The sequence below is a fragment of the Denticeps clupeoides genome, chromosome 12 (assembly GCF_900700375.1).
Source record: "Denticeps clupeoides chromosome 12, fDenClu1.1, whole genome shotgun sequence".
Taxonomy (NCBI): domain Eukaryota; kingdom Metazoa; phylum Chordata; class Actinopteri; order Clupeiformes; family Denticipitidae; genus Denticeps; species Denticeps clupeoides.
The window spans coordinates 17,214,584-17,229,833 of record NC_041718.1 but is presented as its reverse complement, the minus strand read 5'-3'; the positions used below and the strand labels follow the sequence as shown (position 1 = coordinate 17,229,833).

Here is a 15,250-nt window from a genome sequence, read left to right as displayed (position 1 = left end):
TCGTTTTTTTAATTTACTCATTCTCCCTTGAAAATGTGTATTATATTTAAAATAGAGAAAAAGTAGCTGCCAACTAAACTAAAAAAGTACAGGCTTTAACGTCAACGAAGCTATTCGGACTAACGCTGTAAATATTTATTTCTCACCGTTGTGGTGTTTTTTCCCCACGTCAGACGCACACGTTCTACAATCCACCGGCGGCATCTAACGTTTCCCAGGCTGTGCGGTCACCGCGGCCGGTTCCTCGTTGATGCTCATGGTCGCCTGAGCTCTCCGGAGAGCGCTGCGAGGGGGCGGGGCTTCCCGGTGTCACGTGACAAGGAACCACGCTTCTGCCTAATATGGCGGCGGAAGTCGTCAAGTAGGTACGCGATACGTTTTTTTTTTACGCAAGTGCGGCTACGTGCACACAACTCAATGAGCGTAGTCGTCAGTAAAAGGTTAACATCAATATGTATCTATATGTATCACTGTGATCAATTACTAAATGTTATCATATTGTCATTTTTGCGCTTCTACAAATTGTGCGAACGTGGCTACGCAAATTCTTAACACTCCTTACGTAAATAAACCTTAGCTTGTGATTGGCTCGGAGGTTTCAGCCTTTTTTCGACAGCCAATCAGAATTGTGAATCTCAGTACTGAGTCGCGCTCTCTTGCTTTCTGGGAACTGTAGTCCAACAGACAAACAGACTTGTCTGTTGCAGATAAACGCGGCTCGATGCGAAAACTACAGCGCGGCCATTGTGGTTGAATCCTCGTTGCATCAGCGCGTGGATGCAACCGGCAGAGTGACGCACTCCTGAGGCTTCACGCTTGCGTTTCGTTGTCAGTCTGTAACAAAGCTCACGGAACGATTACTGGGACCTCGAGACGAGTGACAGGTGAAAGTTACAGCGGCCCAAATGAAACTTTTCGTAAGCGAAGGGAACCCCCATTGTATAAAGGTCCTGGCAGTGCTGGAACTTACTGGAGTGAAATGTGACATCGAGAATGTCAACCACGAAGGTAAAACGCTCGGATATTTATATCGGTTCTATGGATGTCTGTGTTTTGGTTTGTCTGTGTTAATAGTTTAATGAATTTGTGCATCTGCCTGTCTTGGTTAGCAGCAGTATTCTGGCTCTGTGTACTTTATTGTTCAGTATAACTTCAGAACACAGCTGGTTGTTGCTAGAAACCAGGTATCCTTTGTGAGTTAAATGGAACCATCTAGAACTATATATTCTGATATATTCACGTACAGTACAAGTTTTGGACTCACCTTCTCATTTGTAGATTCTCACTGAAGGCATCAAAACTATGAATGAACACATGTGTAGTTATGTACAGTAAATAACTGAAAGCATGTTTTATATTCTAGTTTCTTCAAAATATCCACCCTTTGCTCTGATTACTGTTTTGCACACTCTTGGCATTCTCTCGATGAGCTTCAAGAGGTCGTCACCTGAAAAGGTTTCCATCAGTCTTGAAGGAGTTCTCAGAGGTGTTTAGCACTTGTTGGGGTCCAGCTCACCCCAAACCATCTCGATTGGGTTCAGGTCCGGTGACTGTGGAGGCCAGGTCTCCACTTTTTGTCAAGTACATAACTCCACATGTGTTCATTCATAGTTTTGATGCCTTCAATGACCAATGTAAATGGTCAAGAAAATTTAAGAAAACACATTGAATGAGAAGGTGTGTCCAAACCTTTGGCCTGTACTGTAGGTCCTGTTAAATCTAAACTGGTCATTTGTTCTGGAAGTGCCCATTGAAGAATGGCCATACTCATGTGTTTGGTTTTTCTTTTTTCCAGAGAAAGTAGTGCCCTTTCTAAGTCGTCCAGTTCTCCCAGTGCTTCTGCTTCCCAGTGGACAGCACCTTTTCAGCTCAAATGCCATCTGCCAGTGAGTTGCTTTGCTTCTGACCCAGCACCCGGTTTATTGAATCTCCTTTCACATCATTCTCTTCCCCGTTGTCCTCAACAGATATTTTTTTGAAATTGGCGGGAAAGCACCCGCTGATGCCAGCACCCAGTGGCTGGAATGGGAGGCGACAGAACTTCAGGTATGATTGCTGTCGTGAGATCTGTTTGGAATTGTTGTGGAGTGGCCGAATTTCTAATGTAATAGTGTTTCTTTCCTGCAGCCCATACTGGGACACGCCCTGCAGATGCTGGTGCTGCAGGGGAAAAGTGCAGAAGCAGCCAAGGCTCTTGAAGACCCGATGAACTTCTTGGAGCAGAACTTGAGCAAAAGGACTTCCTCATTTCTCACATCTGTGTGTTTTATGTATTAGTTTCCATTGAATCACCTTCGACTCAGATGGTGTACTCATTGCAACAATGATTTGTTATTTTAGGACACTGTGGCCGTGGAAGACATTGTCCTCTGGGCCGCCCTTTTCCCGTTATATCTTGAGCCCAGTTTACGCCCAGGTATGAAGCTTTTTGGACCTCTCCACCTGAGGAGGACACACCTGATGGTTTATGGCATTAATATGGAACTATGATTGCATTGATGCTACAGCTGAGCTGACATCGGTGTTCACCTGGTTTGAGCGGGTGGGGGCGCTGCCCGCCTGCCAGTCTGCAGCACAGAGGGTGCTGCAGGGACGAGGACAGGCGGCCCTGAAGGGGTTCCTCCAGAAGCAGCCGGTTATAACCCTCCGGAGAGACACTCCACCGTGCAATCAGACGGGGGTGAGGCTGATCTGTTCAACCACTCGTATACGGATTAAATGTGGAAGTGGATTTGGTGCATTTTTACACGGGATTTTTTTTTTTTTTTTTTTTAAATATAGAACTGAACAGTGAGGCCATAATAACCTTTTCTACCACACCGAGGCAAAATCTAACAGTGGTCGCAGTTCATATTCTCCTGTGATAATGGGAATTTACTGTCGCGCTGTACTTTTAATACTGCGAGCGGGTGCGTGTGTTCGTAATATGTTTGTAATTCTGGTGCATTCGTGCCATTACTGCGGTGGACCAGGCGGAGGAGGCGGAACACTTGATGACGGAGGAGGAGCTTCAGTCTGCAGCTCGGACCTGGAGCCTAGGACTAACAGACTTCCAAACCCAACCTGAGCGACAGCATCCCATGTGAGCATATGCAATTAGAGATGTACCAGTTTTAAATAAATTTGAACGGTGGACACACCCACTTGCTGTGTAATATGCTCAGGGTATCTTTAGAACGTACCTTATTCTGTGCTGTGCTACTTGTTTTTTCATGTCTTACGTATTTTGAACGTTTCACATTAATAGCTATAGTCACTTGGCGAATTCTTATTGAATGCATCCTTTTTTTAATTTAGTTTTGTTGTCTGTATTCCAACATCCCTTTTGTCCCCATTTTCTTTCAGTTTGCCTCAGGAGGGCAAGCGTAATGTCTTGGTCACCAGCGCCCTGCCCTACGTCAACAACGTCCCTCACCTAGGAAATATCATTGGCTGTGTGCTCAGCGCTGATGTCTTTGCCAGGTAAAAAAAAACAAAACATTAATATCCCTTACAAATTCGCTCCCACGATCCTTTGCAACCTTTCGCACGATCAGGTACGGCCGTCTGCGCGGCTGGAACTTGCTCTTCATCTGTGGGACGGACGAGTACGGCACCGCCACCGAGAACAAGGCCCGGGAGGAGGGGCTCACGCCCCAGGAGATCTGCAATAAATACCACGCCATTCACTCCAGCATTTACAAATGGTTTCAGATCGACTTTGACTTCTTCGGTCGTACCACAACCCCGCGTCAGACAGAGTAAGTGTTATTGTTGGTCTTCCCCTCCCCCCTACACACACTTCTTATTTATTACTTATGTGTGTGTGTGTTATGAGTGCATGCTAATTAATGTGACACATTCTATACTGATACGGATTCTTCCTTAAAGGAAAGGAAGCTGTGTGAATTACTGTTGATGAATATAATTGGTCTGAACAGTGTGTCGAGTATTTATACGTAGGAATGGCTGTCAGTAAAAAATATTTTCTGCATTAATGATGTTTTTATTACCGTAGCTCATATCAATTGCACATAATCCATATAAATGAGTTGGCGGCGTCTGATGAAACCCCCTCTGCCTTGTTTGCTCATGCCCGGTTCTCAGGATCGCCCAGGACATCTTCTGGCGTCTGCACGACCGCGGATTCCTCATCGAGGACACGGTGGAGCAGCTGCGCTGCGAGAACTGCCAGTGCTTCCTCGCCGACCGGTTTGTGGAGGGCATGTGCCCCCACTGCCAGTACCCCGAGGCGCGAGGGGACCAGTGTGACAAGTGCGGCCGCCTCATCAACGCGGTGGAGCTCAAGGTCAGGGTTCAGAGTGCCCTGCGGTCCAGATAAATGGCACATGTCACGCACGATATATGTATTTAGGATGCCAAATTATTTAATCAGTTACCTGATGACGACTTGAATATTGTTTACTGTGATATGATTTACTTTATGACTATGATTATTATTAGGTCATAATTTTTTATAAAAGTTTTACCCCCCTTCGGCACAGGCGTGTCGTATCTCTGATCTTGTCCGTATTTGCAGTTGATGCTCACAGCTCCATTAAAAAAAAAAAAAAAAAACAACAAAAAAAAAAACACTTAATATTAGAAGATGTTGATTTGACCCCTATAATTTTTTTTAATCTGTGTTTGTCTCCATTCTGCAGGCACCTCAGTGTAAAGTGTGTGGACTGACACCAGTTGTAAGGTCTTCAAAACACTTGTTCCTGGACCTGCCCAAGGTTGTGTAGTTTGCTGTTATTTGTACGTTTAGTTTTTTTTTTTTTGTGCTGCTTTTCACCTTTTATTTGCGTTGTTCTTTTTTAAATGGATCCCAGTTGGAGCCAGATCTGGAGCAGTGGCTGGATCGTTCACTAAGTACCGGAGACTGGACGACTAACGCTCGGCACATCACGCGGTCGTGGCTGAGGGACGGGCTGAAGCCCCGCTGCATTACCAGAGACCTGCAGTGGGGAACTCCGGTTCCACATCCAGACTTCTCCAGCAAGGTGAGACAACTACAGCTCAGATGAGCTGTAAAATCATCATAACGTGGAGATGGCAGCCATATGACCCTAATTACAAAATGGTTAACTGTTCCAAGTGGTTTTTAACTTGATTCTCAATAAAATATAATTAACATAAAAACAGATTATTATTTATGAATTTGATGTAAATATTGACCATAATTATAACACATTAAATGAATGTAAAATTAATTTACATAACACATGTAGACTCATTTCACAATTCATACATATTGTCCGGAATTCTGTATCTTCCCCAGGTGTTTTATGTGTGGTTTGACGCTCCCATTGGCTACCTCTCAATCACGGCCAACTACACAGATCAGTGGGAAAAGTGGTGGAAGAACCCGCAGCAGGTATGGCAGCCGGTTTTAAAGTTCTGTTCTGTGTTTCGGTTCACATATGTGAACCATACAAATCATGCAAACCAAGAGTAAAAAAATGGCGACATACATTGTGGTTGTGCTAAAGTTTCGTTTCAGTATCTATTGTGTTTTGGTACTTTTCCTCCTTGACATTTTTGTCTGAAGTGTAAACTGCGGTTCAGGCCACAGCAAAACATTTAATCTGGGGTAAGGTCGAAATGTTGACTCAGCCCCTCCACATCTCACCATTCCTTCTGCTTCTGCTTTCTGTTGGAAAAAGGTGTTTTTGTGGGCCTGGGCCAACTTTTTCATCTGTTTGCTGAACACTCAATTGCTCATAATTTTACTTGCACCAACGCTGATCATCTTGACTATATGGCATCTGGATGCCCCAGGTGGCCTTTGTGTATATTTCTTATTTCTTTTTTTATTTTAATACATTTTTAGAATTTTTACATTTCACTATAATGTATTATACATTCACCTAGAGCCTCATTCACTGAGTTTTTATGGCTGTAGAGTTAAAGTATGTTCACTTAAATAATTTCTCATGACTCACTTATCGTAAAATTCATGGTATGTTTAAGGTCAAATGAATATGCATAAATAAATGAACTACTCGTCTACTAGTGGGTGATGGCGAGAAAATGAGCTCAGGTCACTTCGCCCTTTTCATCGCTAGGTGGAGCTGTACAATTTCATGGCGAAGGACAATGTTCCGTTCCACAGCGTGGTGTTTCCCTGCTCTCTGCTGGGTGCTCAGGACAACTACACACTGGTCAACAACTTGGTCGCCACGGGTAATAAGCGGTGAATTATCTAATCTTAATTCTGTAATAATTTGTTGCCCAGTAGAATAACTGAAATTATTAAAAATGTATATTTTGGGATTAACACTTTTTGGCATTTTTAATATTAAGTCAATTTTAACATATTTTTTTGCTTTTCTTTGCACATAAGTATCCTGTAGTTTTGGTCTTTTGATGGTTTCCCCCTCCCCTCCCCAGAATACCTGAACTATGAGGACACAAAGTTCTCTAAGAGTCGTGGAGTAGGCGTGTTCGGGGACATGGCCCAGGACACTGGCATCCCATCAGACGTTTGGCGCTTCTACCTGCTGTACCTGAGGCCAGAGGGGCAGGACTCGGCCTTCTCCTGGGCTGACATGGCACTGAAAAACAACTCCGAGCTCCTGAACAACCTCGGCAACTTCATCAACAGGTGAGCGGCCCAGGCCTCCTGACGCTTGTCACCAGGCCGTCTTCTATGCGCAGGAGGAGAGAGTTCTCTCCTCATTTCTTCTTCCCTCCAGGGCCGGCATGTTTGTCTCCAAGTTCTTTGGTGGCTGCGTGCCGGAGATGGAGCTGCAGGCTGAAGATAAGCGGCTCCTGGCCCAGGTGGGCTGGGAGCTCCGGCAGTACATTCAGCTGCTGGACAAAGTCAGGTGAGTGTCACACTGATCCCATCTTATATTTACATATTTACTAACTGTGTGTGTGTGCGCGCGAGTGATTCGAACTTTTTCTATTTATCCTGATTTACCTGTTTGACCCAAGTCATTATACAGAATAAATGGTTTCATGTTTAGTGACATATGCAGCAATATTGGGATTTTTAGCAATTTTTGGTTTTTAGCTATCATGCAGAAATCCCCTGAATTCATCTGCGTTCATTAGCTGAAAGTTTTTTGGCAGTTTTTTCTGACGCTCCTTATGAGGGTGGCAAGTGAAGAGTAGGCTTGCAGTCACAAAGTTGGAATAATGTGATTCAGTAAACGTGGAGGGGGGAAAAAAAAATTAATTTCATGAATATTGGAGTCACGGTCCTGAACGTCGCTGTCGCGGTTTTTCCCGCCAGGATCCGCGAGGCCCTCAAGTGCATCCTGAACATTTCTCGTCACGGTAACCAGTACATTCAGGTCAACGAGCCGTGGAAGAACATCAAAGGAGGGGCTCCGGAAAGGTGAATTCAGCAATAGAATTCGTGTATTTTCTAGTAAATCTTCTGAATTTTGAAGACATTAAATTACTGTAAGCCAAGCAAAGGTGACAATATTATTCACACAATACAAATATGATAATTAATATAAATTTGTATAAATGATAAAGATACATCATTTATTTATTATTTATTTAACAAAATCTGTCCGTCTGGGATTAGGAATAAATCTGAATTAAAACTAGTTTATCTATTCCGAAATGATCAAATGAGTTAAGATGCGTGGCGCAAGAGGAAAGCCCGAGTTGAGCCTGCTCTCTCTCTCTCGTATCACAGGCAGCGAGCGGGCACCGTGACGGGCGTGTCGGTGAACGTGGCGTGCCTCCTCTCTGCCATGCTGGAGCCCTACATGCCCACGGTCAGCCAGACCATCCGGGAGCAGCTCCGAGCTCCAGAGTCCTGTGCCCATGCCATGCTGCGGGGCGAGGGCATCTTTGTGCGCTCCCTGCCCAGCGGCCACCGCATCGGCACGGTAAGGCAGCCGCCGTGGCGGCGCGGGGCGCGGTCCCCAGGCCCTGCCGGCGCAGTCTGTGTTGCCCGTCTGTGTTTCCGTGGCGAGCTGTGTAATTAGATGCCTCATTAGAGTCATTTAGAGCAGCTGGGGGAACACGCGGCAGATCTGTGAAGGCTGCGCCACACTCTGTTGACAGAAAAGTCATTTCCAAAAAATAAATATCATTATCTTTCATTCCACTGGGTTCCTTCCTACTTGTTCTCGTGTGGTAATTATTTATTTATTACATACCAGGCTTTCAAATAGTTCATTTAAGGAATATATTTAATTCCTTGTGTCCCTTCCCACAGGTCAGCCCGTTGTTTCAGAAATTGGAGACCGATCAGATTGAAGCTCTAAGAAAAAGATTTGGTGGGCAGCAGGTCAGATTTATTTATTTTTTTTTTAATGATAATTTTGTCTTTTTTTTTTTTTTTATTCTGTCATTTTCCAATACTTATTTTAACCTGATGGTCAATTTCCAGCCAGAGGAAGAAATATCTATACCGCAGGTAGACTTGTGTGTTGTGTGAATTAAAATATGTAGGCGTTCGGAACGTGTGACCTGAAGTGCAATGTGCATAATCCATATTGTCTGTCCTTTTTTTTAACATATTGCGTTTGCATGTGAATTTCCACTTTTTTTGTGTAAGTTTGATCAGACTAACAGCCTTGTTAACTCAGTCTAGTTTGACTCTAAATTCACTTGAGTCTTCATTGGCAGGAAACTCGGTCTTTTTCCTACATTTCAGCCAAAGACTGAAAAACCCCAGGATGTGGCCAGCACCAAAGCCTGCGTCCCCGAGGCTCCTGCAGCTCGAGCAGTCGGTGCCGACCCCGAAAAAGCCAAACAGCTGGAGGCAGCCGTGGCAGAGCAGGTAACGGGATTAGGCTGGGAACCGGCGCGGCCGGGCTACATGCCTCCGTGACACGGCACGCTGACTGGGGCTGATGGGAACACGGGCAGCATGGCTAGGAGACTACCCGTGGGAATGAATAAATATGGTTAATGGTCTTGATTTGACTGTTTTGGTTATCAGTTTTAAATATTTAATGAAATATAATTATATGCTGGGTAGGACCCAGAGCTGTTATTGACATGTTTAGTTACGGGGTCTGTGATTTTAACATTAAAGTAGATTTTAATTTAAACGGGTCGGTAAAGCACAAGTTGACGTGTTAGTTCAGGTGTTCATTCTTTCCAGATTCATACAGTGTAACACAAAATGCATTAATTATATGCATTAATTCTTTTTCTCTTTTTCAGATGAATTGAACTAAATTGTTTTATATTTTCACTGGTGGCAGATAAAATTGTTGCTTTAGCTGTGCACTGGTGGATTTGCTGTAGAAGGATGGCAGTGTTATTCTACTATATGATGAAATATGTTTATACGTGTGTTCCTGTTTCCTATTTCTGACCAGGGCGAGAAGGTGCGCACCCTGAAGGCCCAGAAAGCGGAAAAGCCCGTGGTGATTGCGGAGGTGTCCAAATTGCTGGAACTGAAGAAGCAGCTGGCGCTGGCCGAGGGCAGAGACCCGGAGCCCGCCACACAGAAAGGGAAGAGGAAGTGACGGAAGAGAAGCCTAGTGCAGGAGACGAGAAATTCGCTTGGAGGAGAGGGTGACGGGCAGGTATGGAGACGTAGGCACGGTTTTGGGATCTGAATATGAACAAGTCAGCCGCTCTGGGTTGGGCTCTGAGGCAGCAAACATGAAAGACGCACTCATGAACACTCGCGCCCCATCAAGTGCGTTTGAGGCAGCCCATTCATCCGTACCGATTTCATAACTCATTCATTTTATTTTCCCTATTCAGAGATAAAATCGTTTTTTTTTTATAAAACTGTCAAAGATGATTGTCTGGGAACTGTGAACTATTTTAGCCTCTTATGTTATAATGCAAGCAACCTGGAGATTTTTCAAAACAAAGTAAACTTGTGTTTTCATACCTATTTTGATCTAAACTCATTTGTTCTTGATGCTCCTAAAATTGTATTAAGTTTAAAAAAACAAAAAAAAAAAACAAAACACACACACACTCGGCCACAAAATGTTATACTTTTTTTTTATTAATTTATTTTATTCATAAACAATTGTTTACTATATGACTGCTTAAGCAAAATTTCCGGTATGGTACAAGTAACATGGTTTTCCTAATTATTAATAAATGGTTTAAGCATGCACGTTTACAAGGCCAGGTACATGTACAAAAAAAAAATTGTAATAACATACAGTACAGAATGGCAGCGATTTCATTTCACTGCCAGTATTGCAGAGTATATATAAAAATAGCTGGTAAATCAGGCTGAGCTAGTACATCTCTTTAAAATTACTGCCTAGACAGAGTAAAAAAAATGTTAAAAATCGGTAACCTCTAGCACCTGCACCAAACTACATTTTTTATTTTTATAAAAAAAAAAAAAAAAAAAATTACTCTTATAGAAGGGGGAAATAAAACCACACACACACACACACTCAAGCTTGGAGGCCACATAACAAGTTACCTTTGAGAATTAAGAAATGAAAATAATAATAAAAATATTCCCCACCGCAGTCAGACCGGAACATTCCTGAGCTCGTAATCTCTTTATGCGCAAGGCAAATTAAAGAAAAAATGTAGCCCTTGATCAGAAGAAGACAATTAAAAGACAACATTGGCAAATGAATGCCCACAATCTTCCCGCCACTCACTCTATTCGCTTTACAATTTCTTTGTTGAAAATGAAAAAATACGTTGGATTTAAAAATTCAACCGTGAGATCTCGCATCTATTGCCGATCGAATCGAAGCTTCAACCGTCAGAACTGTGCTCCTCACTCAAACCCATTAAATCCATGGGTGGGATTCGGGATGGGGGGGTGCTTTCTTTAGGGCATAATGGGGCATTTTGTAATCTTTGGCTTAACTTTCTCATCACTCTTCTCTAAAGGGAGGCTCTCTGTTAAATTTCTTCCTTTCAGCCTTTCCTGTGCAACATGTCTTTGACTTTTTTTTTTCCCCTCTCTACCTTTTCCAAGCATAATCATTCCCTGCGCTACACCATGACTTATTCTTTCACACTCACACACGCTGGCTGTCTCTCTCATTCTCATTCCTTCACTTCCTGGTGTTGACTAGTCTCTCGATCAGAGCTCGGCGCGTCCGCTGCACCTCCTCTCCCAGCCTCTCGATCTCCGCCTTCAGCCGCTCGTTCTGATCCGTCAGCTCCTGCACCTTCCTCTCGTTCTCCTGCTCCCTCTCTCGCCGGCTCTTCTTGGCCGAGGAGGCTGGAGACGCGCTGTTGCCCCTCTCCCCGCCCCTCTTGCGCTTCCCCAGCCTGGACGAGGAGACAGTGGGGACGGAGGCGCTGGCGGTGGCTTGATGGTTGGATGGGGAGTTGGGTGGGGAGCCGTGTATGGTCGGGGACTGGGAAGCAGAGGAGGAAGAGGAGCAGGAGGACGAGTCGGGGACCGTGGGGAGCTCCTCCTCGCTGCTGTTGGGCGAGGGTGGGTTCTGGTGAGGGTGGTGGCTGTTACTGCCGGCTGTACTGCTGACCATAACCACCCCGCTCTCCACCAGACCCACCCCGCCCAGCAGCTCGAAGAACTCCGGAGGCAGCAGATCTCCACCGGAGCCCCGTCCTTCTCCCGCCCCAGCTCCTCTCCTCTCGTCCTCCGTCGGGGGGCTCAGGCAGGATGCGGGGTGTTGGCTGGGCGGCTGGGGATTGGGCTCCTCCATCACACGCTGCACCCCTTCACCCCAAACCTGCCCGTCCGTCAGCCAGGTGAGAGGGCAGCTCTCCAGCACGTCCAGAAACTCTGGCTCCTTCTGGAAGGGAGGAGGGAACAGACACGTGAAACATGGCAGACATACGGCAAAATTACGATTACGAAATTACGATAAAAATTGTTGTACCATTTTATAGATGTTTTTTTTTTTTTTTAGTCCGACCAAAAAAAAATAGCGTGCTTTTCTCTGGCGTCGTTACTGACCTCCGAGCAAGGCGGGGCACGAACGTGCTTCGCCCCACCTGCGTCAGAGCCGAGGATATCCTGCAGGTCTTCATACCACGCCTCCAACTCTGCACCACACAGCGGCCCCACGCCGGGGGGATACGGTGGGGGCAGATGCAGCCACTCCGCAGTCATCTCAGCACTCAGTCGCAACGCACAGATATTCTTCCACACGGTACACACTGGACCTACGGGCCACCGTACGATACACAGACGCCTTAAACCGCAACGTCCGGCAAGTAACCAGCGAGCCACAGAAAAATTTCATAAAATGACCCTGATTAACGCAAATGATTTGTAAGTCAAATATTTTCCACAAGGAAGGATGATCAATCCACGTAACTTTTTTTTTTTTTTTTTTTTTTTTTGAAAATATGAAATATGCGAACATCGCAAAATGAGGACACTTGGTGGCCGACACCATGTATTGCGCCGGGCATGTTCAAACATGTCTCAAGTCTCACGACTAGCTTAATTATTTAATTGGAAAAACAGCCATTAATCACGTGAATACGCTGTTGCTCAAACCAACACCAAATCACGTCAATCGATCATTCTGAACATGAAATATGAGGTTAGTATAAAGCTCACCTTTTATTTTTTGCTCCTTGGTAATCAAGTTTGACGACGTGTCGTCGGAGACAGATTGTCCCAAAAAATCTGAAAAAAAAAAGAAACCAAACAAACAAAAAAAAAATTAATTTACATAAGTCACATTTATTTATTTAAAAGAAAAAAACGGGGGGGGGGGGTGTTAACAAAGCAACTGCTGCTGAAGAGCTTGGGGGGGGGGGGGGGGATAGGTCATTTTCGCACCGATACAGAGTGCAGTGGTGCCGGCGTGTGGAATAACACGCGAATAAACGACCCGGTTCGGGCGCACCTGTGGCGCGGCAGCAGGCCGAACCCGCGCACGGCCCCGTCATTGCTCGGGTAACGTTGCAGCAAATTTGGGTCACCGCGCTCGCCATGTAAACAAAGGCGCGTTGCCGCCCCGCGGGCGCCCCCGGCGGCGGCGGGAGGGACTGGCGGTCCTCGCCGGGCGTCCCGAGGAATTCACACGGTCGCTTTATAAATGTACGACTCGCACTCAAAAGTCGTAAAATAATCCCAAGACACGGGGACGTCTGGTCGTGCGATATACGGGAAATACAGGGGATCATTATAGCATCGGAGGCGATTTTTTTTTCACGGTGCCGTGTTTAAATGTGGAAGGAATGCGACGCGCCCGCGGAGACGGGAGTGAAGAAATGTGCGCCGAAATAAATAATAAGACGCGGGCCGATTAAACGGGGCGTTCGGCTGTCGGGCGGCGGCGGCGGGGGGGGGGGAATTACCAACTTTTTACCCCCCCTTTAATAATGCAAGCCCCGGTCTGGAGCGTGTTTCTGAGGAGCAGGCGTCTGCCAGAAAATTACGTCATGGAATCAAAGTACAAGCACGGAGAGGAAACAAAGGCTGAAAAGGAACACGGGATCGACGCGGTGTCAAAGTCGCAATGCAATAAAATGAACTAAAATGGAAAAAATAAAACTGAACAAAACAAGGAAATAACTATTGTGCGAATTAATTTGATTGTTTCTTCTTCTTCTTGTTTTTTTTTTTTTTTGTAATAATTCACGTGGCGGGGAAGCTGCGGGGGGGGTGGAACAATAACTAGTTGTGGGAACCGAAGACGCGAGACGTCGGCGACCTCGGAGCGTCCCTGACAGCTGTCACTCGCGTCGGAGTGGGCAGAAGTCGGCCCGCCGCGGCTTTAAGGCGACGAGGCCAGCTGCGTTCCCGAAACAGACCCGGCGGGGCGGGGGGGTGGGCTGCCAAAACGTCCACGTTCTTCCGAAACAACGGGAGGTGTGAAGCGGCAGGGCGCCCCGAAAAAAAACAACAACAACAATAAAACAAGAAGGAGAACCCAGAAAAGTGAGTGCAGTGGGAGAGAATATGGTGACAATAAAAAAAAAGTTCCTTACCCGTTTTCTTTTATTATGTCGTCTTCTTGACTGCCCTCGGTACGCGGTATGTATGTATTTTAGTTGAGATTGGTGATGGCGCATGTTAACCATTGTTCAGTATAAGCCACTGAATGTGATTTTTTCGGAAACTCCCGGGGAGCTTTTATATACGGCCGCGCCAACCGAACTCTGCGGAGGGCACCGCCCCCTCGCCGCCACCGGACCGCTGCCTGGCCGCCGACGCGTGACGGGCACGCCGCTCAGCCAACCGCAGGCGGAGAAAGAACTTCTTTGCCTTAGTGACATCCAATCAGTCGCCGCCTCGAGGAGGAACGGGCGGGCCGCGGCGACGATGCTGGTTGTCGCCCGCTCGGGTAGTTTGTGTGATAAGGAAGACGTGATGCAGTCATGAGGCGGCCAGGACGAATTTGGGGCGTATGGGAGTCACATGAAAGGAATGATGCAATCGTTGGCAACCAGTTTCTAGTCGGAGATAAGACCAGCGGAATCTGAACATGTTTTATTTAACAGTCTTTCGTTAAAGCTAAATCTAGACAAAATACCCATGTAGGGAAATGTGGCGGGGAGAGAGAGAAAAAAAAGCCTTAATTCGTTTTGCTTGCGTTCGCAGTACACATGCAAAAAAAATGCCCTGCAATATTAATGCTTCTCTCAGCACTGTTTTTTTTTCTTTTCTTTTACACGACAGATTTTCCTAAAAAAAAAAAAACATGCTTGGTTATCAAGTCGCTCCTGACACGGTCTGCGCGGGTCCGGCGTGGAATTCGGTGGGAGCGACCGGGAGAGTGTGTTTCGTGGAAGTTCAACTTCCCGGCGTCTCTGGAAGTAGCCCCGTCGTCCCCATCCATTGTTTCGGCAGCCCCGGTCGCTCAGAATGCATCCTGCTGGGCTTCAGAAATACATATATATTTTAAAAAGTTCCCATATCGTTATAAACCCCACGGAGGGGTATTAAGAGGGGTGGGGGCGTGGCGCGAATCCCTCGGATCCCCGATAAATGAATTACTTAAGGTATTATCGATAAATTAATTGGCGCGCCTTTTTTCCGCTGGCTGCTGTATTAAAAAAAAGAGCAGAACAACGTCACTGTCGCGAATTTTTTTTTTTTTTTTTTTTTTTACACATTACGCGACAGCCGCTCGCTTTTATCAGTTTGTTTGTTTTTTCTTCTTTTTATTTCGCTAGAGGGTGAAATGACACCGAACGTCCGTTTTGACGGTTTAACCCCGACGGGTTTTACTCGTATCGCTACGGAGGCGCGTCCCCTCCAAAAAAAAAAAAAAAAGAGAAAAAGGAGGAAAAGTTGATGGTCCTACTTTGACATGCATGGTGCAACGCGCGCCGTTTATTGCCTAGCAACAGCGCAAGTGGGATGCGCGCAAGGTTTTGGCGAATAGAAAGCTCAAATACTGTCTCCAGGAGC

At 45.8% G+C, this 15,250-nt stretch overlaps 3 protein-coding genes across 5 annotated transcripts in view; 1 reads left to right on the top strand and 2 right to left on the bottom strand.

The window, feature by feature from the left end:
* Nucleotides 1–268, bottom strand: part of arhgap9 (Rho GTPase activating protein 9) — a 28,746-nt gene extending 28,478 nt beyond the window's left edge. For both annotated transcript variants that reach the window (XM_028998301.1, XM_028998302.1), the window contains exon 1: nt 147–268. The gene's annotated coding sequence lies outside the window, so the exon portion shown is untranslated. The remainder of the gene's footprint in view (nt 1–146) is intronic.
* Nucleotides 269–734: 466 nt separating this feature from the next.
* mars1 (methionyl-tRNA synthetase 1) lies at nt 735–9,794 on the top strand. 2 transcript variants are annotated; one of them, XM_028998424.1, is made up of 22 exons: nt 735–1,008; nt 1,796–1,886; nt 1,968–2,046; nt 2,128–2,259; nt 2,341–2,416; nt 2,508–2,680; nt 2,973–3,082; nt 3,346–3,462; nt 3,537–3,740; nt 4,087–4,288; nt 4,644–4,718; nt 4,815–4,985; nt 5,264–5,359; nt 6,051–6,168; nt 6,376–6,589; nt 6,681–6,812; nt 7,226–7,330; nt 7,643–7,838; nt 8,171–8,242; nt 8,345–8,371; nt 8,612–8,737; nt 9,285–9,794. In XM_028998424.1, the coding sequence occupies exons 1-22, from the start codon at nt 906–908 to the stop codon at nt 9,432–9,434; spliced, it is 2,769 nt and encodes a 922-aa protein (XP_028854257.1). In that variant the 5' UTR covers nt 735–905; the 3' UTR covers nt 9,435–9,794. The 2 variants fall into 2 exon arrangements, with proteins under 2 accessions (XP_028854257.1, XP_028854259.1); XM_028998426.1 differs by lacking the exon at nt 8,345–8,371 and having other exon boundaries at nt 736–1,008.
* A 1,044-nt stretch (nt 9,795–10,838) lies between these two features.
* ddit3 (DNA-damage-inducible transcript 3) lies at nt 10,839–13,978 on the bottom strand. The gene is made up of 4 exons (XM_028998609.1): nt 13,825–13,978; nt 12,446–12,514; nt 11,834–12,042; nt 10,839–11,669 (listed from the first exon to the last, which is right to left on the bottom strand). The coding sequence occupies exons 3-4, from the start codon at nt 11,987–11,989 to the stop codon at nt 10,959–10,961; spliced, it is 867 nt and encodes a 288-aa protein (XP_028854442.1). The 5' UTR covers nt 11,990–12,042; nt 12,446–12,514; nt 13,825–13,978; the 3' UTR covers nt 10,839–10,958.
* Between the last annotated feature and the right edge of the window lie 1,272 nt (nt 13,979–15,250).